At 47.9% G+C, this 26573-nt stretch overlaps 9 protein-coding genes and 1 non-coding gene across 10 annotated transcripts; 2 read left to right on the forward strand and 8 right to left on the reverse strand.

Annotated features, from left to right (window-relative positions):
* Nucleotides 1–52: 52 nt before the first annotated feature.
* On the reverse strand, nt 53–6762 carry F9C07_2091680 (uncharacterized protein; the record flags this gene model as incomplete). The annotated part of the gene is made up of 6 exons (XM_071508873.1): nt 53–3663; nt 3719–5316; nt 5379–5395; nt 5457–5559; nt 5616–5759; nt 6673–6762. The coding sequence occupies 6 exons, from the start codon at nt 6760–6762 to the stop codon at nt 2592–2594; spliced, it is 3024 nt and encodes a 1007-aa protein (XP_071366705.1). The 3' UTR covers nt 53–2591.
* Nucleotides 393–1751, reverse strand: F9C07_10338 (putative mitochondrial carrier protein; the record flags this gene model as incomplete). Its single annotated transcript, XM_041292401.1, has 2 exons — nt 393–1373; nt 1440–1751. 2 exons carry the CDS (start codon nt 1749–1751, stop codon nt 393–395), a joined length of 1293 nt encoding a protein of 430 aa, XP_041146809.1.
* A 1933-nt stretch (nt 6763–8695) lies between the features above and the next one.
* On the reverse strand, nt 8696–10522 carry F9C07_10336 (glucosyltransferase; the record flags this gene model as incomplete). Its single annotated transcript, XM_041292403.2, has 6 exons — nt 8696–9226; nt 9284–9423; nt 9473–9966; nt 10029–10222; nt 10283–10361; nt 10446–10522. The coding sequence occupies 6 exons, from the start codon at nt 10520–10522 to the stop codon at nt 8696–8698; spliced, it is 1515 nt and encodes a 504-aa protein (XP_041146811.2).
* Nucleotides 10523–10710: 188 nt separating this feature from the next.
* F9C07_2284029 (putative lectin family integral membrane protein) lies at nt 10711–12642 on the forward strand (the record flags this gene model as incomplete). The annotated part of the gene is made up of 6 exons (XM_041292413.2): nt 10711–11183; nt 11242–11308; nt 11369–11439; nt 11496–11676; nt 11725–12457; nt 12515–12642. The coding sequence occupies exons 1-6, from the start codon at nt 11095–11097 to the stop codon at nt 12640–12642; spliced, it is 1269 nt and encodes a 422-aa protein (XP_041146812.1). The 5' UTR covers nt 10711–11094.
* Nucleotides 12643–13422: 780 nt separating this feature from the next.
* F9C07_10334 (putative PHD finger domain protein) lies at nt 13423–16106 on the reverse strand (the record flags this gene model as incomplete). Its single annotated transcript, XM_041292404.1, has 2 exons — nt 13423–13882; nt 13939–16106. The coding sequence occupies 2 exons, from the start codon at nt 16104–16106 to the stop codon at nt 13423–13425; spliced, it is 2628 nt and encodes an 875-aa protein (XP_041146813.1).
* Nucleotides 16107–18449: 2343 nt separating this feature from the next.
* On the reverse strand, nt 18450–21557 carry F9C07_2284031 (peptidase M24, structural domain-containing protein). The gene is made up of 5 exons (XM_041292405.2): nt 20527–21557; nt 20183–20266; nt 19997–20101; nt 19120–19917; nt 18450–19032 (listed from the first exon to the last, which is right to left on the reverse strand). Exons 1-5 carry the CDS (start codon nt 20561–20563, stop codon nt 18833–18835), a joined length of 1224 nt encoding a protein of 407 aa, XP_041146814.1. The 5' UTR covers nt 20564–21557; the 3' UTR covers nt 18450–18832.
* Nucleotides 21336–21450, forward strand: F9C07_t156. Its single transcript has one exon. It is a non-coding gene; the product is annotated as a tRNA-Gln (tRNA).
* A 616-nt stretch (nt 21558–22173) lies between the features above and the next one.
* F9C07_10332 (isoprenoid synthase domain-containing protein) lies at nt 22174–23209 on the reverse strand (the record flags this gene model as incomplete). Its single annotated transcript, XM_041292406.2, has 4 exons — nt 22174–22267; nt 22324–22480; nt 22556–22911; nt 23052–23209. 4 exons carry the CDS (start codon nt 23207–23209, stop codon nt 22174–22176), a joined length of 765 nt encoding a protein of 254 aa, XP_041146815.2.
* Nucleotides 23210–23564: 355 nt separating this feature from the next.
* F9C07_10331 (uncharacterized protein) lies at nt 23565–24065 on the reverse strand (the record flags this gene model as incomplete). Its single annotated transcript, XM_071507386.1, has 2 exons — nt 23565–23741; nt 23982–24065. The coding sequence occupies 2 exons, from the start codon at nt 24063–24065 to the stop codon at nt 23565–23567; spliced, it is 261 nt and encodes an 86-aa protein (XP_071366706.1).
* Nucleotides 24066–24619: 554 nt separating this feature from the next.
* F9C07_2069319 (galacturan 1,4-alpha-galacturonidase B) lies at nt 24620–26191 on the reverse strand (the record flags this gene model as incomplete). Its single annotated transcript, XM_071508748.1, has 6 exons — nt 24620–24981; nt 25060–25129; nt 25192–25433; nt 25487–25566; nt 25619–25884; nt 25946–26191. The coding sequence occupies 6 exons, from the start codon at nt 26189–26191 to the stop codon at nt 24620–24622; spliced, it is 1266 nt and encodes a 421-aa protein (XP_071366707.1).
* Between the last annotated feature and the right edge of the window lie 382 nt (nt 26192–26573).

Consider the following 26573-nt stretch of genomic DNA (forward strand, 5'->3'; position numbering starts at 1 on the left):
ATATTAGATACTACGTAGGACTCCGTAGTATTTTGAGAGTGAGATCAAGTTACTTACTTCTGATGGTGATTTATTATATAGGACTTTTTCCAAAATGTATATTTTTTCATCTATAAACACTCTTGTTCATGCACAAAAGTCAAACCACGTACCTATGTACAGTACCACCAGAGGCAGCTCTTGCCTCACCATGCAAAGAATGGGTATGAACAATGTCAACCATGACAACCAAAGGACGCCAATATCTCTGGATCTAAGTAAAAAGGGAAAGAAGCAATATATAAGGAAAACAGCACAAAACCGGAGTCCACGTGGCAGGACGTCTTCCATCTTGTCCAATTGAAAAGGTCGAAGCGAAATAAAGAAATCTACAAGCAGTCCCCTTAGCATATTCAGATTCCCAAGGACCACTTCATCCGCTCGTACACGAAAAAGCTCGTGGCTGTCATGGGAATGATCTTGAGGTATCCAATGCTCAGACCAATCCAGAACCCCCGGAAGCCTCGCTCGAGCCAGATCGTCCGGGCGGTCTCGGCTATTCCTAGTCGATGACCATCGCCCACTACTCCTCCTACTTGCATTCGCCTCCGAATGACCTCCAGCGGGTAGGATGACGTCTGAGAGACAAGGCCGGCAACGGCCCCAGAGAAAAGTTCCGCCGCGGCGGTCAGTTGAGTGCGATGTGAACCTTTCTTGGACTGAGATTCAGATCCCGGAATAGTTGTATATTGAGAGAGTGCCGGTGACCGAAGCCAATCACCAACGGTGTCATGCGTAAGGAAAGACACTCCCGCATATGGAAGCATTCCCATGAGGGTAGGCGTGAATCCACGATAGAAATTCGCCAGTCCAGAGCTAGGAACGACTTTATTCACAGCAGAAGAGACTTCGGCCGTGGCAGTGGCTGCAGCTGAGGCTGAGGAGCTGGACGACAGTCCGCTTGGTACGGAAGGCGGCGAAACCCGCTCGCGGTAGATCTGTCGGAAAATGTCCGTGAAGGAAGAGCGAGAAGATCGCTTAGTCTCGAAAGCCAATCGTACTCGAATCAACTCCAACGGATACGTAAAGAAAACCGATGTCATCCCCGCCAAACTCCCGGAAATCAAGCGGCGGAACGGTGTTTCCTTATCTCGCGACGGGATTATCACCGCTCGGATCTGTTCATATGCGAGAAACTTGATGGCGGCATAAGGGAAAATGCGGAGAAGTGTCGCAGAATGACCTTTAAACAAGCCTCTCCTCCCTTCGTGACGATTAATGTCCCGAACTGCGTATAACAGGCCAGACCAGCTGCCTGTATACTTAGCGAACTGCGGGTTCGATGCCTGAAAAAGGATTTTGACACGGTCAAGCGGCGCAACCATCGTTTTCGCCTACACAAACAAAAGTTAGCATTCGACATACCACCTGGCACGACAGGCTTAAACGTGGTAACGTACCGCACACCCCGCCACACCCCCCGCAAGTCCACTCCTTAATACATAATCCAAACTCCGCTTGTTCATCTGTTGTGGGCCTCCATGATCATTCTTTTTATAACCCGGTGACGAAGCATCATCGACAGCGGTCGTTTGTGTCGTGGCTACCGCTGCGTTCCTACTTACATCACCCCGCGCTGGTCTTGAATCTGCGACCTGTTCCATCTGAGGATGCGAGTGCGAGACGGCGTCCGTTGTTACGCGATAAGACTGAGGATTTCTGGGGCTGATCGGTGATGAATCATGTACATGTTCCGGTGCGACAGCAGACATGAGTACAAGTACATCCAGGCAGGAAGCCCGGTTGGATGGTGGTTCGGAGAATCAGACGTCAAGGGTCACGGGCTATCGGAAAGTAATCAATGCCATGGATATTTCCCTAAAGAATTTCAAGCCGGATATAAGATGGATCTCCCCCAAGGAGAAAGGAGATAACCTTCCGAAAGACAGGCAGCAAATAACAGGTAAATTGCAATATCCTCTATGAACGACACATAGAACAATTATCAGTTAGAAAAGCCACACTGATCGCAAACTTCCTGTTCCGGGAGAGAAAGCGGAAACTCGGCGGAAGTGACGTTACGCCGCTGACGTGCCGATACGACCCGCCTCCCTTCAGTTAGAGCCTGCGTACGGTCTTAATACGCGACGATAACCGAGTGGCGGATGTTTGCTGTCACATGACCATCGGGTGGCCAACGGCTGACCACGGATTTGTCACCTTGACGAAAGATCCAGTAGTATGTACACTTGAAGTTGAATATCCAAATGGTGCTTGGAAAACCAATTATGTTTTCATTGATGGTGCTTTATTATGTCTCTATGTTTCGATGCTTCATATGCAGTGCAACAAGTTTTCCCTCCCGTCAGCTTAAAAGCTACTAGAGAGTTGATCTATATACAAACGTCTACCAACTAACTTTTCCTCAGCTCCCCGATGCAATATGTCCTCACTTTGTACATAAAAGATATGTGTTGCGCTCCAAACTTTCATGGTCTCGTTGCTCGTGTATGCCAGTAAGAAAGACCGTTTTATTGCTTGCCGCTCCCGAATGTATCCTTAACCCCCATAAAAGGTCCCATAAAACGCCAACCGAGTCAAAAACGGAAATTCTAGAAGTGGTAACGTGAGCCTTGCCTTGTCAAGGGTTTGCCCTGGCGATTAACTGCCTTGATCTCCTTGGGGTCGTCAGTGGCCCTCTTGGCTCGCTTGGTTGGCCGTGAAGCATCTATATGAAGATGTCCGTTCTCAGACATAGCCGTCGTGTTATGCCAGCTCAGGCAACGGTGCTTATGGTCGTCCACATAGGTCTTGTTCCTAGTCGTCATTCGCTTCGTAGGCATCTCCTCCGAATCAGCCCTTTCGGCCGTCTGCGCAAGGTATTCCGCACGGAACCTCATGTACTTGACAATATTGTCGCGATGAAGCAACAGCTCTTTGCGTAATCTCAACTCTCGATTGCCCCGTGGGTCAAGCCAGTCGATAAGTTTGTCCACAGCATCAGGGTCATCATAGTAGCCCCATTCATCCGCGTTCGAGAGCCTGGTGGGTCCTTCTTCGGCCTTCTTGCGATCCGCTGGAGTTGTGTGGAATTCTTTCTGATATTGCTTCTTCTGGTCTTCAGGGACGTCAATGAACCCTACACGCTCCATTTCGTCAGGGCCTTGAACCCATAAGCGGCCATTGGCAAATTGTGCCTCTGCCGTCGAACTGTTCGGCATCCCCCCGTACGGCATTGCGTTTCGCTCGAACCACCAGTATCGGTTGCAAAACCTGTCTTTTCCGAGACATCTGGTTCGTGGGCAATCGGCTTCTCTCAAATCGTTGTCCACCACGTCGATCTTCTCTTCGAGCTTTTCAATGTTCGCTTTTTGCTCATCGATCTTCTTCAGCACCCTCTGATATTGCTTCGTGCCCTTCGGCTGTTTGGCCAACTGTTCCTTTCGCTTCTGCTCTTCTTCATGCTTTCGTTTCCTCTCAAGAACCCTATCCAATCCTCCACGCAGCGACCGTTGGGGAACTTCCTCTTCCTCTTCGGTATCCGCAACTTGATCAGACTCCACGTCAACTCCGGTCATCTTGGAGTCTTCCAGTGCTTCCAATTCTGGCGCTGGAGAGGGTGACTTTTCTGGCTCCGGTTGGAGTGCTTTCCGTTCTTGGTGTAACCGTCGAAGTTCTTCGAGCCTAGAATTAAATGTCAACCAAAACACACTACAGGCATATACATCGATCTACTTACCCTGCTTTGCGAGCCTTTTGATATTCGATCTTCTCTTTGCGGAACTCGGTCATTTGGTTACTGCATTCCTCCAAGTAATTTCGAATGGCTTTAGTGTCCAGGCTGAGCATGCATATGATTTGGAGGGCTTTAACGCGCAGGTTGATATCGAGGGTAGCATACTGGCGCTGAGCAGTATCTTGGGTCGGTTCCGCATCTAGAGGAGCTAAATGCTTGAGTATATCATTACAGACCTTCTCCATCCGTGGGCGAGCGGATAGTTGGTGCAGTAGCCCAACCATGACCAATTCCCAACCACCGTTGCGGAAGTCTCGCTTCCGGAGACGATCTATCCAGCCATAATCTCCAAACATCTCGGCCGCCCGATGGATTTTGACCTCTACTGAATTAGAGCGGCTGCGATTAGCTTGGGCTTTCAGGTTTTCCGCTTCTGCCTTGGCCAGGCTACTCCGAGTAGTCATTCTAGTCACCACCGGTTCGGGCTCGGGAGTTTCTTCTACTTCCTCTTCTTGATCCTCTTCGTCGGATTCAGAATCATCTGCTGGAAGGTCGGGGAGCGAGATCTGCACAGCACCATTCTCATCCTTCTCTGAGTTAACCAGCTTCTTCAAAACAGCACAATGTACCTCAACGAAGAGTTCACAGTCGACGTCCTCAGATGAAAAGCGCATGGCTTGGAGGAAATCGTCGAAGGTAAACGAGTCCAGCTGGAAAACTTCACAGTACACGTTGAGAGTATTCCACGTCTCAAGAAGCAACCCCACTGACTTCATGTCGATGTCATCATGCAGCAAATCTTCGTCATCAGGACTGTCTGTCTCATCGACTTTCAAGAACGTCAGAGTTGGCCGTTGCTTTTTCTTTTCGCGGTCCGGTGCGATATCTAGATCCTCGATAGGATATTTGATCGGAGGAGGTGATGGCGGCCTAGGGGTTTCGGTCTTGACGATGACTGCAGTAGCGGTCTGTGATTTCTTTTCAGTATCCTGAGATTTGGACGAACGAGCGGCTCCAGTGGTTTTGCTGCTGACAACAAAACTTGGGTTACCATTGAGAGACCTTTGATATTCAAGGAACTGCGCCTCCTTGGACCGCGCCAAATCTTGTTGGGAAAGTTTGGACTTTTGGCCCTTCACGGCGGGTTTTAACTCAGGTAGTTGTTGTGATGCGAAAAACCCGAAGAAACCCTCTTGATCAGCCTTCTTCATTGCCTTCTTCTCCGCTACCTTAGCTCCGTATTGCAAGTGTTTCGGTACCTCCGTGGGAATTCTGTATTCTTCCGCAATCGATGGTTTCACTAGCCAAGGGGCGCCGTTCCAAGACTCCCGCGTTACATTGTTCTTGATAAAAGCACGCAACATTTGCTTCGTAAAGGTTTTCCGATCTCGAGTAATGTGCTCTTGGTCCAATAGAGCTTCCTCATTCGGACGATCCAGCACTTTTACGAGATATGTCGCGTAGGCTGGAGATTTAACAGTGCCGTCCGGATGCAATTGTTCTGCAAAATTTGCTTTGTCCCTGATCATACCATGCAGGCGTGTGTTGTCATCCAGCAATATCAAAACCGGCTCCCCAGGGTAAAAGTCCTGCTTGAACTCCTGTATTTGTTGAGTATTGAGTTAGATCATGACCCAGTTCATCTACGACGCATCTAACTCACTTCATAAATCTCATCCACTGCAAATTTAGTTGTTAGTTTCGAAAAAACCCTAGAAACACGGGAACTTGCCATACGCACCGAGGTTGTCGACCCGGGAAACAGTGGAGAATTGAATCCTTCGCAAGATGGGCTCCTTCAGGGCGTCAGGGAACGTGTTATTGACCTCCCGCGATTCCTCCAGCTAGTAACAAGGCTTAGTATTGACACCTGAGCAGTAGAAGAAGCACGGGTACATACTTCCGACCTAAGCGCTTCGAAGAATGTCAAGCCTGAGTGGCCTGTAATCTCGCAGATAAATCTTCTCTGTTTGTAGAAATCCATTCGCTGAAGATACGGCTCATACTGAGTAAAGACTTCGTTGGTCTCCGGGATGACCCAGACCTATAAAACCGTTGTAAGCAAATGTGCCTTAATTGCCTTTGTTGAATGCACATGCCTCGGAGCTGTCATCTTCGATAACGGGACGGGGGAGGTATTGGACGGGCTTCCGCTTGAACAGCACCTAGAATAATGTAAGCAGCCGGCCTCGTTCGCTATATTTGTGTCTTCTTCCAGCATATTCGGCGGGCTACCCATAGCCGTGTAAGCTTTCTACGTACCATGGTCCTCTAGGGAATGAAAGAAATGCGCCAATTTAGCATAGATTATTGCTAATATCGTTGAACATAGACGATCTATATAATTAGAAAAAGACTGTTAGTTCGTGGTAACAACAGCGCAAACCAAGGGCGCATGGCAGAACAAAGAGGTAAGGCAAATGGAGTGTAGCCAGTGCTACGAATGGAATTGGCTGTGATGGAGCCATGGACGCAGGCGCGGACGTGTTGCGCGGAGAAGCTCCGGAGATGTAGCGGAGGTATACAAGTATATTCGTAGATCCACCCCGAGCAAAATCGCCAAATATCAGACGAGGTAGTCGTGTGAAGAGAACTTACTGAACGAACGCGTCTCCAATCGCGCTGCACACGGGTGCGCGGGAGTATGGTAGCCCCGACACGAGAACAAAAATCCAGAAAATCGTGTAGCTGCAGGAGAGCTCGGCAGCAATGTGGATCCGCAATACTGGTTGATATCCAAAAACAAGGTGTCGTGTGGGAGGTCGCGTGAGGAAGGACAAGGAGGAGATAGTATGAAAGAAGAGAGGAAAATGAAGAATCTCCAGAGAAAGAGAAAGGAGAAGCGGTCGCCGCAACGGCAGAACCACCGGGCCATGAGGATCATTGCGGCAAGTGGTGGGAGGGCCGCCGAGGCACGGCGGACGATGATTGGACGAGAGGAGGAGAACTGGCCGAACAAGATGTCGGGCGGACAAAGGACGGCTATACCCGATCGGGAGTAACGCTGAAGGAGCGTGGGAGGGTGCAAGCACTGACTCTCCCCCCATCGCTTCTTGACCCTCTCTGCCACCTCACAATCCCCCAATTATACTGGTATTTGCACTTGTTCGGCTCGTTATGTTCTGTAGAATTTTATGATATTTTGCTCATACATTATAATCTGCCTATATCTCCGTAGTCCCTCAATATCAGCAGAGACGTTGGACCATTTCTATGGAGAGAAGTTGGACTACTAGGGTTAATGCTGGATAGCCACCACATATACTATACGTCCACAATCAATCGTCTCCTGGTGAAATATACACCACTGCTTCGTAAAAATGCGTCTTTTCAGGTAACTAGTGTTTTAATAATTCGGATGTTCAAGTGCTACTGAGCGTTTGAAGATTTCTGGGATATCTAACATTGGACACTCGGCTCGCCATGTATACAGCACTCCCCGCAATGACCTCAACAATCACGTTTTTATATTGCTCAAGTATCTTCCATGCACACAAGTATGCCTACTACTTATCGCTTCTTCTCGGTTTGTCTCTTGGAAAGCCTACCTTTATCTCGATTTCAACATACTTCTTCGCCAATTAGCAGCCCTTCCTAAAGTGGCAAGCTTTCAGCCTACCTCACCATCAAAGCTGATGCTCCATATATAGTACCTAATATACGCTTTATAATTGCTATATTTATCTCTATATAATCCCTGATGACGTTGTTGATCTCGCTACCTCCGAATGACGAAATTTTACATTGGTTTCTCCTCATGCAAAGCTGTTTCCCACGCTTGCACGAATGCAAGAGATTTCCAGCATTCTACTCGCTTATAGCTCATAAGACACAATAGTCTCATGCCAAACTGTGTTTCTTACTTTCTTTGTGTAGTAGTGGGACTGTATTGTCTCTGCACTTTCCACAAACCTACATTATGAAGAACATCCTTCTGGTTTTATGGTTACGAATAGACGATACTACGGTAAACCTGAAGGAGACCTTCTTCTATCAATGCTACATCTATAGATTCGATATTTAAAGCAGAGTCAAGAAACCTCAGGCGAATGTAGCATTTAAGCAGGATTATTTGATTAGAAGTACCACTGCTACGCTACGTTTTCACCCAGGTTATGCTATATATACAAGCGATATGCAAATGACATATCATGGAAAACTCACCAGTAGTACTCGCAGGGCTTGCTTAGGTAGGTTGTATGTTTACTGGATTTGACCTTAGCTTATATTGGTAGTTCTGCATCAGATAAATAAGTCAAAAGAGCGTAAAGTACAAGTGGAACATTATAATGAAAACAGAGGGAGGCGGTGCAAACAGGAGTAAAATTACTAAGATTTGTTTTCCATTGTCTGCTACACTTATCCACTATTTCGTTGGGAAAGCGAGCAGAAAGAATAAAAAAAAGAATTGGACAGGGAATACAAAGTGGCTGTGATCCATCACTTGACGGATACCGGAAAATATACTTCAACATCGGAACATGACAATTGCAAATAAACCACTCGGATTGATAGCGCTAGAGTTCCTGACTGGTAGAGTAACCATAGGAATACATAAATAGATATATAGTGCTAGTTAACGGACTAACTAATTCAATAGAACCAATAGTTTATGTTGGCTGGGCCATCTTATTGATGTCAAGACTGCTGTAACTTCCTGCAGTGTCACATCCATGGGATCGGTCACCTTTAAAAGTTGAGTCTAACCTGTTTGGGCCTGAAGGCTGATAAACTTTGCAAATTTGGATGATCAAGTGGGTCCGCTTCCGAAGCACGTGGATGCAGTCAAACAGACCAAACATTCGATAATCCCAAGAGCCGTTAGCAAATTACATCATTGTTGGCGTTTAAAGAATGTCATTTCCGGCACTCTTGGTGTAACCCAAACACAACACACAGTAGTCTTATACTTACGAACCATACCTAGTATCACAGGTTTATCAAGAAGGTATGCTCATATTAAGTCTATATAATTGCTTATTATGCGGTAAAGTACACGACCATGAAACCTATCCAACTGCCTACTACGCCCAAGGCGGAATAGCTGCTCATGAACATCAAAGGTAAGAACTCATACCGTTCTAGACCAAATATCAACTGGTGTAGAAGTGAGCAGTAGATAATCAGTGGAATGGCCACTGCTAGGTATAGCAAGGAGAAGCGGTCGACAATCGGGAATATCCGTGGTCGTTCGGGCACTGGTGCTACCTGCTCAAATACAAACAGGAACAGGACCAGCCAAAAGACCGTGTATACGGTCTTAATAGGAAACTCGGCCGCAGTAAACAGCAAAGGGAATAGCGAGACATGTCCAGCTATCGCAAGAGATCTAAATGCGCTGAAGTACCGCCTGTCTCTGAGGGCTATGAGGCTGAAAGGTATTATGATCAGGAGGACGGCCTTTTCATGAACATGCCAGCCGAATAGGAAGGAAGCGTATCCGCAAAGCGTAATGGCGCCAACAAATACGTCCCAATCGCCAGGGCTGCGCCATAATTTGATTAACGGAAGCTACATGTCCATGAGTACAAGCATCGGTGAGTCATGTAGAGTATTGAAATCACGTACCAGCTGAAACAGAAAAGTAAGCGCAAAAGTGTGTTCCTTGGTCACCTCAGGAAGAACAGCAAACGAGGTGTCTCCGACAAGACCCCGTGTAACACTCGTTAGGGCCTCCTCGTTGATTGAAAGACCCAGACGTGGGGCAACTATCAGAATTAGCTATGCTACACGAATTCTCGAGGCGCTAGTACGTACGTAGAATGAGGGCACGGTCCGCAAAGGAATACATTGCCCAGATGTTAGGCGCCCAGTAGGCATGGCACAGACCTCTTGAGAACGGGAAGAGCCGATCTTTCAGTTGGAGCAACTGATTCCAATAGATGAATGGACCAAATGCTACAGCAAACACACTGATGACACCCAGACCAAGTTTGAAGATATTTCCAAATCTGGGTCGAAAGACCGACTTAGGGTCAAGGCAGTAAGTTCTCAGCAGGTAGACAAAGTAGGCCAACGACAGATAGAGATGAATGTGTTTCATGCAGAGCAATATGGCAAAAGTGATGCCGCTGTAGAGGAGCGTCGACTGCTTTCGTGCGAGTACGATAGACAGGATCAGAACCCCGTACATGAAGCCATTGTATTGGAAATGGATGTGATCGATGATCAGAAGGCCGGGCGACAACAGAATTGAGAGGCTGGAGATATGCGCAAGGTGCTTATTAGACTGAGGCGCTGATTTGATGAAGCTGGATTACAGCGTTAGTCTCTGTAGTCACCTTCTTAGTAAACTGCCAAACAGAAGCTGTACCGATTCAATGCGAAGACGAGAACGAGTTCACTAATAATAACAGTTGCTCGCTGAAAGTAAATTGTCTGCCAGGAATCATAATTAAGGTTCTTGACAGTCAACATCGCAGGGTCCGCATACTGCGCCACTTGAGACAATAGCCATTCGAACGCTGCGAAAATAGGGGGGTAGTCGAGTGTCCATTCCGATGTTTTCTAACCGGGGAGCGGTTTCAGTATAGAGGAATCGGAGCGCATGCGGCGTTCGCGACATACCTCGTAGTACCACTCCTTGACTGGTAATGAATGTGTGATCGCGAGCCAGTTGCGGTGAACCTCGAAGTCAGTCGATTTACTACAACAAAAGCTAAGAGTTAGCACGAGGTAAAGACTGGCAGACATAGACATGCTTCTTTGGGTTTCCAATGGACCAACATACTAGGCGGGGAAAAGGAGAATCTTGAAGGCTGTAGCGACAATAGCGCACTGTGCCAGAGAAGGGTATAGATCAGCCATTGGAGCTTTTGCGCATGGCGCGCTGTCAAATGCACGGTAAATAATGAACGTGGAGCATTGATGTTCCTTCCAGGGGAGGAATTCCCATGGAACGGAGGACCCTCTAGATAATCTGGGGAGCTGTTCACGTGACACGCGGATACCCACCGACAAAGGCCAGTGTGTCCCTTCGGCTTGTCATACCGGTCAATTTAGCGCTCAAGTAGCTGCAGCATCTTCATGGAATTAGCTTCGGACGTAGGAGTCCGTCATTCTGTCGTTCTCTCCAATCTCAACATTCAACATTTGGTCGACTTTTCACCGGCGACCGTCTCAATTGTCAGAGAGATCCGCTACTGCGTGATCGCCATTGTGGTTGGGTGGACCACTACTCGTGTTGTCTCCGCGCTATTGAATCGAAGAGCTGCTCCTGATCAGTGACGCTTTTGATACCCAGTGGTCAATACTTTCTTGCTCTCTGTTCTTTTGCTTTCTTTATTTGCATTATTTGAAAACGTTTTGTCCGCCATTCCCATAGATCGACAGGGCATTTCCATAACGAGTAGTGATACGTGATTGATTGTATAGACACTATGAAGTTCTCAGCTTCTTTACCATTGTTCGCTACTCTCGCTGCGGCACAAACTGTGATCGAAGGCTCTAGCTTCGGTCATGGTCAAACGTAATGGACCACTTCCTTTGCTATGCATTGTGTACCATTATCCTGACATCTTTCCTAGGCTATCACCCACCAGGGACACCATCCCGGGATGGACAATTGGAGGAGAAGGACATTCTCCCCAAGTTGTATGTCTTCACTGTTCCACTGCTAGAGCAAATGATGAAAAGCGTTTCTGACTTCACTAGCTCTCCAACAAGCTAATTCTTACTCCCCCTTACCCTGGCAACACTAGAGGGTTTGCTTGGTCCCAAGCTCCGTGAGTTTAAATTAGTCCCCCATTATATGCTTTGGAATCGCTAACAATGAACGCAGGGTTTCCCAATCAGAATGGTCGGCTGAATTCCAGTTCCGAGCATCTGGAGTTGAGAGAGGAGGGGGCAACCTCCAACTGTGGTATGCTAAAGATGGTCAGAGCAAGATTGGCACTTCTAGCATTTACACTGTTGGCCAATGGGATGGATTCGCACTCGTCGTTGATATGCACGCCGGAAGAGTGAGTCTCATGATTCTGGCTCGTATACCATTACTGACATCATATTAGGGGGGTAGCATTAGAGGGTTCCTCAACGATGGCACAACAGATTATAAGAGCCATAGAAGTGTAGACAGCCTTGCTTTTGGACACTGCGACTACTCTTATCGCAACCTGGGACGGGCCTCCGTTGTTCGTATCAAGCACACAAATGCCAACCTTGAAGTAACTGTCGATGACAAACTATGCTTCGCAACGGACAAGGTCTCTCTTCCTGCTGGCAACACCTTCGGTGTGACGGCCGCAACACCAGAGAACCCCGACTCTTTCGAGGTCTTCAAGTTTGTCCTACAGACTGCTCAGTCCGGCACAGCCCCACCAGCCCAGCAGCAAAACAACCAACAGCAGCAACAACCACCACCACAGCAGCAGCAGCAGCAGCAACAACAACAACCAGTCGCTGCCCAGGCCCAAACGCAGCAACAGCCCAGGACCGACCAGTTTGTTGACCTCGCTGCTCGCATCGAACTTGTCAACAAGGCTACGGGCAACATCATCCGCGAAATCGGCAACCAAGGCAAACAGAACGAGAACCGCCATCTCGAGCTCCAGCAGAAACTCGCAACTAAGGAGCAAGTCGCCGGTCTCGATGCCCGCCTCCAGAAGATTGAGCAGATGCTGCAAACCATCCAGCGTGACCTGGAAGGCAAGGACTACCACAGCCGCTTCAATCAGCTCCAGGATACCCTCCGTTCTTCTCACCAGACCTTGACCGAGCACCTTCAGGGCTCTGTCCTCAGCGGTATGTCTATCCTTCTCAAACATCTGTTCATAAGCTAGACACTAACATCGTGAACAGCAATCACCGCCTCTACTCCACGCATGGGCTTCTTCATCTTCCTCATCATCGCCTTCCAGGTCTTCCTGGCAGTCTCTTACATCGTCTACAAGCGCCGCCGCGCAAACATGCCCAAGAAATTCCTCTGAAAGAAAGCAACCATCCCACAAGATCAGTCTTGGAAATAACCCAATAGATGATTCGCAATTCTCGTTCCACTATCCTCAGCTTCATGTCTCGCCTTCACCGACATGGGCGTGGAACCCCAAATCCACGAAAGTCATGTAGTAACGCGAACTTTGCATCGGCTTTGTACTGCTCCTCATTTCTATTCCGGCGTGTTCAAGCTTTGAAGAAAGACTTTCGTTTGGAAGTCGCGATGTAGTCTTGTTGTGTTTTGTTGTAGGTTTTTGGGTTGTTGTATATCTAGATTTATTCCTAACTGTTTTTGGAGAATTTGTTTTTTTTTTCGGGTTTGTAAGATTGAGGACTGCGAATCACTATCATTGACCAGTCTGAAAGAATTCTGCGATATAAAAGCTCTACAAAGGAAACAAGGAAGAAAAACACACCAATGAGAATGCTAAAAGTCCCACCCTCCATGCCTTGCCAAATAATGCGAGATAGAAATCTAAAATATCGTACAAAAAGGATATGTATCCACTTTGGTTGTCTGCGGCGTATGCCTCAAAACGACCACCACTAGGAACTATAAATTGAGAAGTATGGGATATCGGAAGTATGCCGAAACAACAAGATCGTCACAACATTAAACGGTTTCCGTACGCCAACCGAGGGGCTTGTCCAAGTCACTGCCCATTTATTATGGGCGGATGAACAGCCACAAGCGCTCGGAGATAAGAGGATGAGGAGTGATATTCATGTAACCCAGGGCACAAAGCTCGGGTGTCACCAATAGGTACCTTAGGTTATGTGCTGGCAGATGGGTTGGTAGGTTGAGCGTCCATAAGCTCAACGTCTGGGGAATTCGCGGCCGGAGATTCAGTTGGAGCAGACTGAGTCCTTAGATCTGTTATGCGTAGTTCAATCAATCGTTGTAAGGATCGAAGTGATGCAATCTCACTCTCAGCTGAAGGCATGAAGTCCGGCGGCACGTTTGCTTTCAACTGATCGATGAGGAGGCTGATCTTGCTATCTTCGACTTCGGCACTGTTGCCCCGGGCAAAGGTGATCAAATTTGCCGCGGCCTCTCGCTCAGCGGCGGTACGGGAGTTGAGAATCGCAGTAGTGGTGTCCTCTTCTATCACTTCTGGATTCTGGGCTGCATAAAACGCGTGGGCCTTGGACGTAAGCTCATCATGCCGTTGACGAACATACTCATAGTACTTGTCAGCCACAGCTTTCTTCATCGCAAGCTCTTCGTTTTCCCTGCAAGTTTTATTAGATGAAGTGGAGTTAGATAGATTACCCGAAAATATACTGACCGTTTGACTCGTTGGATAAAATCGAGCTTAACTCCTTTCTCCGATACACGATACATGATACCCTCTTCTTCCTGCTCCTCTATCTTTTCGTCTTCTTCTTCATCGGGAAGTATTTCAACGTCTATCAAACGAGGGTTCTTCGGACGGCGAATACGTTTCACCAAATCGTATCCCTCCTCGTCTTGAACAATGAAGAACTTATCATGCCAACTGTGGTCGGGGCACATCCAGCTATGATATGTGCGATCACTCCCCGGTTTCTGGGCGGGGGGTATAGCTAGAGGAGGATCTATACAGTCCATATGGAAGGCGAGAGGACAGAAATCGCATTGAATAATGGGCCGACGACCGTTGGTGGTGCGGCCACAGCCATGGCAGAGAATGAGTTTGCCCTTCGCGTCCACCGTTCTCAACAGGAATGGATCATCATACCGACCAGAGCGATTCCTCCCGCTCCGAGGATTGATTCTGGGAAAGGGTAAGACCTCATCGTATTGTCCTTTATCGCCCGTTTGCACACCAGCAAAATAGCTACGCAAGCGAGAGGGCAGAGCGAAGTCTTTATGCGAAACCTTGTCCACAGCGACAAGCAATGTACCCATAGGTTTCAGAATGGAGCATCTTGGACAGAACCAATCCCCTTCTGGCGGGTTCGCGGGATCCAGAGGTGGGTTGAGACAGGAGAAGTGGAATGAGTTCACACATCCGTCGCAGCATAAAAGCTGACCACTTCCGTTGCATTCACGGCAAAAATCATTGTTCTCCTCGCCATTCTCCTTATTGGTGGCCATTGTAGGGGTTAAGCGCCGGTTGTCTCCAGCATCGCTACTTGCCGGACTCTCTGATCTTTCCCTCTGGTCGTCAACGGCTCCCTCGGCGGCGGTCTGGGATCGGCTGGCCGTAGTGGCTGCAGGGGTTGTGATACTAGAAGGGGGTTCAGAAGCAAGTGATGAACGGAGTCTACTCTCAGTAGCAGTGATTTTCGGAAAAGACCTTTGCAAGCGAGTCCGTTTGGCCTTGACGGCTTCTGCCGAAAATTCGGGATTTTCTTCCAATGCACGCCTTCGTTGAAGAGTACTATCACTAGATGGAAACGCAGAGCGGCGACTTGGGGGTTCTGAAGCTTCGCTATCCATAGCCTTCTGTGTAGTTTTGGAGTGCTTTCCTCTACCGCGAGAGCGAGCGTTCGCCGGTCCCGGTCCCATCCCCGGGGCGAATGTTTCGGCATCGAGTGACTTAGCAGAAGACAATGAAGACACACTACTGGCAGACCGCGTACGCCCCATAGCTGGCGTCGCAGCAGGCAATACTTCTGTGTTTTCCTCCGACTGTACCTCTTTCCAGGCGGTGCGCATCACAGTTTGGAACACTGACTGCTCACGGGCCCCAGGATTCGCTCCACAGACACCCTCTAAAACAGATAAAGCAAAAGAATCTTTGCCACATGTCTCCCAGAGGCGGAGTAGTCCACGAATGACTGGACGATTACCAGTCTCGGAAGCCATATGGAGGGCGTTCTCAACTGCGGAGCGAAGTTTCACTACATCAACATCAGTTGAATCAGGGACAGGAAGTGTTGTAAATGCAGTCACATCCTGCGCAGTGTTGTCCTTTGGTATGACAGGTTCAGGTATCGATTCTTCAGCAGGTGTCAACGGTGTTTGCGGTTTGCTGATCTCTTTATCCCCGTTCTGCACTGACCGCTGGTCTTTCTTGGCAGTGGTATTCTGTGTACTTGGCCTGAGAGGGCCTAATCCTGCTTTGCGCATGTCTGCTGCAGATGGCATCGTCCCTAAGGGACGCATAGTTGCAAGGACTGGGTTATTGTCGCTCGAAACAGCTGACCACGGCGTGTCTCTGTAGCTCGGTGCCGGAGCCCTCACCGGTGGCTCAACCCATTCCGCACTTTTCTCTAACAATTGTGAATCGCTGACCGTGTCCGATATCCCAGTCTCAAGCTGCCCTGGTTGCGATTGACCTTGAGATGGTGTTTCATGCGGAGGATCTGTGGCTACACGGCTGTGCCTGCCCGTCCGTCGTTGCTTTCGAGGCCTCGTAGATTCTGTGAAAGAAGAAGCGGGACTCGCGGCATCTGGCGCATGGAGCGGTGTTGACGGACGAGAGTCGTTCGACCTGACATGGGACGAAGAGCGGAGATTCGGAGCCATCGTTGTAGAACCAGGGCTCGAAAAGTTGCAACACCTGGGGTACGCAGGGTTAGCGCAAAGGACCATGGAAGTCATTTTGTTTATTTAAAAACGAATAAATACTCACTAAGAGATAGGACCCGCAAGCAGACAGCGAAAGTGCCCTGCGGTGCCGGTGGGAGACGTGGGCAGCCCGCGCGCTGTCTGCGGGTTGATGGGAAGGAGGAAGATTGCGGAGTTGGAAGCGACGGGAGTTTTCGAGGACGAGTTCCCAAATCACGCCTCGTAGGGGGTACGCCGCGGAGGCTGCCAACCAACCACAAAAAAATTGCGCGTTTAAACTAGCAGGCTTCCAGTCAGAATTAAGTAGCCACATCACATTTTGGGATTTTAATCATTTAATTATCTTACGAAACTCAAGTTGAGGGTTTCTTACCAGTAGGTCTTTTTGACTCGCCGCAGGGATCGTGGAGATAACGAGACAGTAGATCCACTGAGACTTATTTATTAAAATGAAAGGGTTTGCCTCTAGTAACCTATAAACCAGGTTATAAGGTTTTCGTAAAGCCCTTGTAGTGGGAAGTCGTGTTGTTTAGGAAAATGACGTGTTCTTTGTCTTGAATAGGTTAATAGATGATGCATTAAAAGCAGATATTGTTAGATGCGAGCAATCAACCATGTGCATAATAGCGACGGCAAGCAAGGGAAGTGTGTAAGCCAGAACTTTTCTGATGCAAATACCACCGATACTCGTTGCTGTGTACATAGTGGACCCCCAAAAAGCAGTACGGCGGTCTCCTGACAACGGACGAACAAATGGGTAGACGCCGGCAGGTATGTAGATGTAGAAAAGAACTCACCAAGGATGTGAGAGACCTCTAAGGGAAACTCTGGCAAAATGCAAGGAAAGGCGACGTGCGGTCTTTGCTTGTTGCGGAGATACCCAGACACGCAAGAACTGGCTGTACCTGGAAAGAAAGCGCCTAGCAGGGCTTGGTTGAGAGGCCAAAAGTGGAAGACGCAAGGATGAGATCTTCGACAAGAGCTGAGGTCGTCCTATTTCCTTGAGAGAGGAAGAGAGGCGTGAGATGGAAGTAGCGCCGAGTGAAAGCAGACGTTGGATGATAGAAGAGAAATGGGAATTCAAAAGGAGAAGTAACAGAAGACAGTCAGGGTTGACAAACAGGACAATAGAATTCACAGCAGGGAAACCGGAGATGTAACACAAATATGTCTGCCACGCGAATGCGACGGACGCGATGAGTGAGGTTTCTGTGTTGTTTCAAGTATCAAGCAGACAGATGACAGATAGGAGGGGTTGGCCTTCATGCACAGGTGGATAGATGCTAGCCTACCCCACGGACACACCAAAGCATACACTACCCACGAATCACTTTAGCTCAAATAACTGAGAGCGAGAGCAGGGAAGAGGTGAACAGGAGATTTGTAGTGAGTATGGTTTTCATAGGACGAAAGGGTGTGAGGTGAGCTACTCGCAGGGAAGGAGAATAACGCTGCAGCGCCAGAACCACAAATAATGGGCTCAGGGTTTCTTTACATGCACAAATATGCTAGCTCCAGGCTAGAAATATGAAATCTCCAACTGCGAGGTTTTGAGAAGGAAGATAAGGACGAGGGGACTGGAAGGGGTGAGATTGATGGAAGGAAGATTGGAAGAGGAATCAGGATTGGAAACGGAACAACCAGCCTTGCTTTTCTGGCCCACACCACTAAATGACAGCGCCAAATGACCACCACAATGCACCACAGTCAACTCAAGTCCAACACGTTTCAAAGATGGAGATGCGTATTCATCTGACCAGACAAGAGAAAATAGGTTCAATTTAATCCCGTTCATGGAACCACATTAACCTTTAGCCATGGAAACTCCGGGTAGCTGCCTTATTTGTCTGCTATAGTCTTCAGGATGGAATATTACCTGCACATATCAATCACTGTCAGACAGGAAGCCAAAGGTAGCGAACAAGGGAAAGGGGGAAGTAATGGCTTTTACCCTGACGGTGACAAAGAAAAGTGGTCATTGCCGAAACTGAATGGGTTCCATGAGTGTGGTCAATGCTTCACGATACATCGTTGTAGAGAGTAGAACGAATAAAAGAAAAGATCAGACTGAGGATTCTCCAAGAGAAAATCTTGCTCCTGGCTCTTTTCCAGCGTAAGAATGTCCAGACTTCAACGCTGTCAGTAAGACGTAGCTATGGGACCGATATGTTGGTTGCCGGGGAATCCCGGGCTGCGTGTCCGACTTCACTGAGCGATAGTATGGATTAAATAACCTGCAGTTAGTAGAGCTGGTCCTTCAGGTGGACAGTATCATAACAGTAACCTCGAGACTATCCGGGCTACAGGAAAGACAAAAATGCAAACTAGGCAGACATCGAGTTCAATAAGAACCGTAAGCAGAAATTCATAATTCTCTTTTTATATTCACCTCATACACAACTTTCGCGTTTTTCAACTAATTACGTGCCAAGGGATTTCAAGAGGGCACCGTGGTAAAAGACAGGATATCTTATATGGCTTCTCCTATCCTCCTATGCCTCTCGCTCCATGTGCTCGCGGAACAAATTCGCGTCTCTCCAGCGTGGATAAAGGGATTTGATTGACATGATCATCAACATCCTGGAGCACTCCGAAAGGTGTTCCAACCATGGCCTGGAGCAATTCCATCTGCCTATCCAACGATTCACTAGATATGCCAAAGTTGACCGAGTCAAACGACTTATTTACTCCTTGTCGCCAGAGTCGGCCTTCTTGGCGGCCTTCTTCTTGTTGTTCTTGTTCTTCTTGGAGCCAGTCGACTTGGACAGAGGACGCTCAAGGATCTTGAGGATTTCCTCATCCTCGATCTTCTTATCAGACTTGACCTTGGTGAAATCAGGTGCGGCGGGAGCAGTGAGCTTAGTGATACCATTCTTGGTGATAGCTACATATCGGTCAGTCAAAAGAAAGCAGGACTATGGGAGGAAAGGCTCTGGAGGTTCCTCTGATGCCAGATTATAGATGAACATACCAATGGTAGTCAAGAGGCGGGAGACAGGGGCGTTGTCAGCATCACCGGCAGGCTCGTACTGTCTCAGGACACCACCACGGACACACTCGACGACACCAACCTTAGCGGCCTTCTCATCATCTAGCTGGCGCAAGCTGAAGGGGAACTGGCCGAACTTCTTGACGATCTCCGAGAGAGTCTGTCTCGAGCTGGGACGCTTGAGGCCGTAGGTGGTAGTGGTACGGCGGTGGAGGGTAGAACGGAGGGGCAGAGTCTTGACCTTTCCGGAGCCAAGGGAGAGACCAATCTCAACACCCCAAACCTCACCAACGTCGGGGACACCCTCACCCTTCACACCGGTGCCGGGGGAGAGAATGATCTTCTTCTCGGCCTCGATCTCGTTGCGCTCGAAGAGCCAGCTGGTGGTGTTCTCAACCACGTTGCAGTCGTAGGCCTTAGCAACCTTCTCGATCAGCTGGGAGATCTGGGCCTGAGTAGGAGCCCTCTCGGCGGCAGCCTTCTTCTTCTCCTCCTCGGTACCGGTAGCCAGAAGGCCAGGGGGCACCATGAGACGGAGCAAGAGCTCGTTGGCATAGTGAGTCGCGGTAATGAGGTCAGCCTCGCGGCCGGTCACCTCGTCCTGGCCGACAACAACCTGGTCGCAAACAATGGTTCCGAAGCCATCGATCTGGGCACCGAGCTGAATCTTAGCGATTTCACCGGCCTTCAAGGTAGTCTCGGCCTCCTGGGCATCGGAAACCAAGGGAGTGTATGGGGTCACATGGGAGCTGGGAGAGACAGTCGTGGGGTGACCGACACCTTTTCCGAGAACGACTTGTTAATGTCATGCGCATTGGGCTTTTAACTAGCGGTAACATGGACTACGATGGTAACGCACCCTTGGTGATCTTCTTGCCCTTGTAGACCTTAGCGATTTCCTCTTCGAGAAGCTCGTCACCCTTCTGGCAGATCTCAACGATCTTGGCTCCCTCCACACACAGGGCTAAAGAACCGGATTAGAATATGAATCTAGACCATGGAGACGGCGGGCTCGCCACGGTATGTAAGCCCGGAAACTACGCACCTGCGACGGCGTCGAGGACCTTGTGTGAGATAGTGGCAGCAGTCTTGTACTTGGTCAAGGTGTCGGGGTTGTTGAGGGTGTAGTCTGAGATTGGTTCGAGATTTTGATTAGTTATGACACAGCGCTCCAGAGGGTACATCAAATAGCAGTAGAAGCGCCCGTAGAAAGAGGAAATAAGTTATCCATTAAGCTCCCGTGTTCCTCTACAGCTTTCGAGCTGCTAAACGTGCCGCCAACCGAACCCACGCCATGACAATGAAGCACGCGGGAAGGAAACCCACAAAACGACGGAGCCTTTTTTTTAATCGGCAGAAAGAGGAGGGGTACTCAGAGTGAACACTTACCAACCTCGGCAGGCTGCTGGGCCTGGGTGTCAGCCATTGTGTATAGTATAAATGATCCTCGCTGTGGTGCGAGGAGTCGATAACGATCAAAGAGGCACTAATCTGGCGGACGTTGGGAGCTCACAAGGAGAAGAAGGAAAAATGGGCTGAAACGGAGCTGGAGAACTCAAATGGAGTCAAGTATTTACTAGTAAAGAGGAGTCCTTCCTTTCCTTACGTAGCAGTACACATTACGAGGTGTCAGCGGGGTCTTTTTCTTGGATTTTTTGTCCGCGCGGGTGGGGTTTTTGCAGAATGATTTCACTGCAAGTAGGGCTTTGTATTGGTATTACCAGAACGTCACGAGACCGCCTGCCGCAATGTTCTCATCCTTTCTTTGCTACTAGCAAGTTTTTTCGCAATTTCTCGAAGCTTTAGATGGTCTTTTCTTTTCCAGTCGAAAGCTACTAGCCGGTCTTTTCTGTCCTATTCAGCTTAGGCAGTTATAGGATATCTTCAAGATTCAGGTACTCTTTGACTACACACAATGCCCTATGATATGAAGGGTAAATGTGTGGGTATCATTCATTGGATCTTAAGTAAGGCACAGCCCGCGGAGCAGAAATGAAGCTCCTTGTATGACATCACCAAATGGTCACTTAATGCAATTTCGAACCCTTTCCATCCGAGCTCAAGTTCGAGAGCTCAGTTCCCATTTTACTCATCTTTTTTACTTAGAAGAGGGATATAATCTAATAACAAACTGATTTAAATGAACACAGAGCTATTACTTTCAAATTTGGCTTAATGTCCACTTCTCGCCACCCAACGGTCCTATGGGGTAGTGGTTATCCCACCGGATTTTGATGAACAATATACATGTCCTGTATATGTGTAGGAAGATCGAAGCTTCCGGTAACGCCGGTTCGAATCCGGCTAGGACCTTTGTTTTTCTTTTTTCCTCTTTGTATCAGTGACTGTATAGTCGTCAGATAGCTCTTCCCAGCAGTATATATTATAAACAAATGAAGAATGGTGTCCTATCTTTACACATTCGCTCAAAAAAAAATTACATTACATCTGAGTTCCTGCTGCAGTAACTTCAAAACTATATCCAGCACAGCTAAGCGCTTCATAAATGCAAAACAACGCCACCGTCGGAGCTCCGCGGAGCATACCGAACACCGTACCTATTTGTACGAAGACTGAAACGATTGGAGTCAGAGCTGATAGTGCTGTAGAAGACAGGGTCGCCACTTACGTCCAGTACAAGCAGCCCGTACAGTTGAACTGGCAACTACGAATAAAATCCTCCACATCTCTCTTGACTCCTAGAGATAGTGAGAATCTATCCTCTTCTTCGATCCCATCCATCAATTGGTTGGCCGCTATATTGAACCGACCCACAGATTGGATGAGCGACCGGATTGCATTGTCTATAGCTGCTTGTGGGCTCCCTAGCGACATGCATAGGATAGGGATAAGGCTATAGATGGTATCCTGAGCCTGAATTCATCATTAGGGCTGGTTAACCGACGAGCTAGTCAATCATTAGACGTACCATTTCTTTTTTCAAGGAGTAAATGTCATTGACTCTTCCATGGAGAAATGAATGTAAGTATGCAGCTTTGACTATGACTGGGGCATTCTTTCTTGACGAGAAATTGCTTACATTGAAGCGATAACGTTCACCTCATTCCACATTGTTCTCATATCGTGATCCTCCATGATAGCACAGGGTATTACTGACCGAAGACTATATCTTTATCGGGCAGCCGCGGTGTCAGTCATGAACTTAAAACATCAATATGTACTCACTCATTAACAGCACAAATCACACCAACTGCGCTGGTGCCCATTCGCACTCTCCAGTATTCCTCGAGACTAGGAATGTGTCCTTCCAGTTTTGCTTTCTGCTCCATATGCGACGTTACCATGAAAAGAGACATCTCCCTAAGAAATCTGTGCCGTTGCTCTGAAGACCAAGGAGGTTAGAGTCATTTCAGATTCAGACAGAAGAACAAAGTAATAGGCAAAAGCAGCAACGAACCATAAGTATATGCGTCACGAAGCGCTTCGCCAATCACATCAAAACTTTGGACAATAGGGTCGTCAGGCACAAAAATAGAGTCATTGTAACTACGAGGTAAGCCTTCAGTGATATCCAGGTCAAGGCACTGAGCCACAAAGTAAAGAGTTTCACGGCGATACTGCTCAGCAGCTTCAAAGTCGTTGCTCAGGGAACGTTTTGTGTCATCAATTTGGTCATCCCAGGTGACGAGCCAAAGGGATAAGAAGGCGAGAATATATAGTTCATTGAAGCCAGCCAGGGGCCACCGGGTCGAGGCAAGATGAGCAAAGTCACACCTCTTAAGCTTTGTAGCCTTCGCTGGCTCTGGGAATAGGCTTTTTGAAAATTAGTATTGAACGTTTTCAAAAATATAAACGAAAGAAAGAAATGGCCCATAGAACGAAGCAGAGATGTATGACGTAGTATGAAGAAGTATCAAACAGTATGTGATGATCGATGGAATCGAGCACTATACCTGTCAATTCTTGCATTCATCACAGGAACCAAGGCCCTCCAGTGAGGATTAACAGCACCAGGCCAAGATGAGAAAATGGGTAGTAGGTTCGGAACAGAGACAGGCTGTGCCCTGAGACGCTTGATCAGCTGAGAGTGAGTATTGATATGTGTCTCCATGTTTCCCAGAGGGATGTGGTCAGTTTCAACTAAATAGGAGAACGATGAAAGGTGTGATTGTACTGTCCACTCCCTGTCATGCGCTGGGCGTATCTCTCCTATTTATCTAGTCTCCATCTACGCTGGAGATGCTGGATACCCTGGTGGCTTCTGGCTATACTAAGGAGAATAAGGGCCTGAATACCTTGTTAATTCAGGAATTGAGTTGAGCCATGGAAACTAGGGTGTTTCCCCAGCCAGGGATTCTAGTGAAGGATTCACACTTTCCAAGTACTAAGTATCAGAACGGGCAAGTCTAGGAGCTCTGAAGTACTAATACCAATCTACGAAAACAGCATAGCCAATCCGAACGGATTTACAAACCATCAATCTTCCCAAATGACCCCTTATGTCCGTATGCATGACACCGTTGCCTAGGCAGGGTGAACAGGATAGAGATATGATAAGAAGGAGCCACTAATACTTTAGCGCTATCCAGCAGACGTAGTTGCTGATCAATAACAATTTGGGCATGCAGGGTGAGCTCCAAGAACTGTATAACAGTGAGACAAGTCTCAGCTTGCATGATGAGATCCAAGGGAAGATCTTTGCGTGGTCAAGATCTAGCTGCATGAGAGTGATACTAATGGCGTGATAGATATCCAAGGAAAGCCGACGCAGATCAACGGCTTCCGTAGATCATGAACAAGGTGAGTATACACGACGAACCACGTGGGAAAAATGCTATACCCAATGACCCATAAGCTATATTAGAACGAGACATGGAGCTTACTGATTGCTGGCCAATGGCGATATAATGAAGATCACGAGGGCGGAGTTCTGGCACGCTAGTTGGTGAGGTGAGACACGGAACCATTAAAGGATTCAAAGGGTTAATGGGAGTCGATCGTTGCAAGGTGGCGATGATATCGCACCGATGTTGTAATGCCATCCACTTATTCCTACGGCTTGGAAGATTTCCAGAAAATATGGCGATTCCGAGCTTAGCCTAAACACAGTGTCACTTTTTGACCAGGGGTACGTACTCCGTACTAGCTGAGAGGGTGCGTGCACGGAGTGGTCAGTGACAGTGGGTAGTAGCCCTTTCATATTAGCAGGTTTAACATAACTCTGCCCTTATAGCTACTAGATGTGTACATACCTTATACCGTTAACCACAGTCTTATTTCAGAGAGTGGAAATTAGCTATTTCTACTTACTAAAAGCAGGAAAGTTTTTAAAAATGATAGTTAAGGTGCTTGTGGTATTAGTACGTCAGTGCCTCGGTCGAGCTTTCACCGAGCACTCCCCGAAATTGCGCGATGCTCCGGATTTTCCTAATATAATGTAGTGACAACCCAATGCTAATTCTTATTCTTTCATTCTTCGGCCTGGATACATGTCTGCCTCCTACTGTAACGTTAATCGGCTTCAACACTCTCCCGTTGCACTTCCTCCTTCACAGACCGCGCCTGTACATTCAAAGCCCTTCTGATTCTCCACATTTCCACATAGATATTCTGAAGCCGCCGTTCCATTTTTCAGTTCCAGATTGATACCAGAGAGCGCAATATCAGTACATGGCGCAACGGCACTGCACTGGAGACTTGCGACTCGATTGGATTCTGTTGTACCGCTCAGGTTAAGTACCGAGATATCACGGACCTGGAACTCCGAGTTTGTGCAATTGCCTTCCCCAGGGGCACCGCTGAAACGAGTACACTGCGAGATTGCAAACGCAGCCCCACGAAGAGACGTAGCTTTAAGGTCTTTGGCCGTAACATCGGAGATGTCTACATAATTGATGCAATTAGCTTTCCTGTTTGAAAGTATATAGTGTGTGTAAGTGTGTTCTCTAAATGCAAACTTACATCCGAGGCCACCTCCGCCACCATTAGGTGGATAGCCGTTCTGATCAGCCGTCCATGTTTTGACATATATCTATTCATCATAGATGCTCGTCAATAAAAGGAATCGATACATGTCTTGTGGGGTTTACCTACCGCATGAAGGGTATTGTGAAAGTTGACATTGCTCACTTTGAGCCTCTCGATGGTTTCGAACTGATCCTTGTACTGTCCGATGCTACCCAATGCAATTCCCAAACCATTGTAGAGATTGGAGTTTGTGATGGTGATGTCCGTGCTGTTGCCCTTGAGTGAGATACTATCATCGCCATTGTACACAGTCCAGTTGTTGAATGTGATATGGGAGGATCGTATGGTATCTGCTCCATCCGTGTTTGCTAGTTCAGGTCAGTGATGTGGTTTTTGTGTAGGCCCAAAATAAGGCACTTACAGCTCGAGACAACATTTCCAGTGTTGTTCACGAGTATGCTGTCGAATTCAACATGATGACTATATATGATAGACATTGTCCTGCCGGAGTCTTAGTTCAAGACTTTGGGTGAGGGATCAAAGACTACCTTACCACATCTGGCTGCGTAAGAACCTGAGACCCCGAACCACTGAATTTGTGAGACCGTTGAATGTGATAGCGTGTGGTCGACCGGGATAGTTGGAGGTATTGGGCTGTTCTTTTATCCATTGATACCAGGTGTCTCCGTTGCCATCCAGCGTTCCTATACCATGGCCATCGATCCGAACATTATTTCCTCCAAGAATGAAAGCAGTGGATTGGTTCTGATACCCGACTGGTAAAGAGTGATTCAACCAGTATTGAATATTCGTACCCCACTAGAGAATCCAGCGTAAACTTATGCAACTAGAGATGAATAAGGACTGGGAGAAAACATACCAGCAGTGTTCCTCCAAGGTCAATGTCGACATCCTCCAGCCACGTAATGTTCATAACAGAACCGATATGGTATGTCGTTGGCTTAAATACTACCTTTCCTCCACGACCACATTTTTTAAAAGCATGTACAATCGCAGGGGCATCATCGGTGGCGTTGGAGCCTCCAGCCGGCACGACACAAGTTTCTCTAGCCGCAGACACACATGCCAACGCAGCAAGGACACAAAACACACGTGAAAGAAACATTGTTATCAATTGCGCATATCAGACTATTGAAGAGACCTGTTCTGACCAGATCCATAATAAGACAGCTAGCTGTCGGCTATCGCATGAGCCTTAAGTATGTATATTGGTAATAGTGGTCTGATCCATCTCCTCCACGCATGCATCCGTATTGGACTGACGATCTCGAAGGGTCGGAGTTTATTCTTGCACGAATGGAATGGCTACCAGTGCTCAGTCACAGGAGGCGCTATCTGGAACGACCAGCGACTGGGATTCTCGTTCCTGGCTTTGTGGGGGAAATGCGGGGTGTCATGAACTATTCAATCGGGTTTCGGTCGATTTCATAGCGAGGGACTGATATGAACCCAGGTCTACTCGCTACGGAGTATAGATCACGAGAATA

The sequence above is a fragment of the Aspergillus flavus genome, chromosome 4 (assembly GCF_009017415.1).
Source record: "Aspergillus flavus chromosome 4, complete sequence".
Lineage (NCBI taxonomy): Eukaryota > Fungi > Ascomycota > Eurotiomycetes > Eurotiales > Aspergillaceae > Aspergillus > Aspergillus flavus.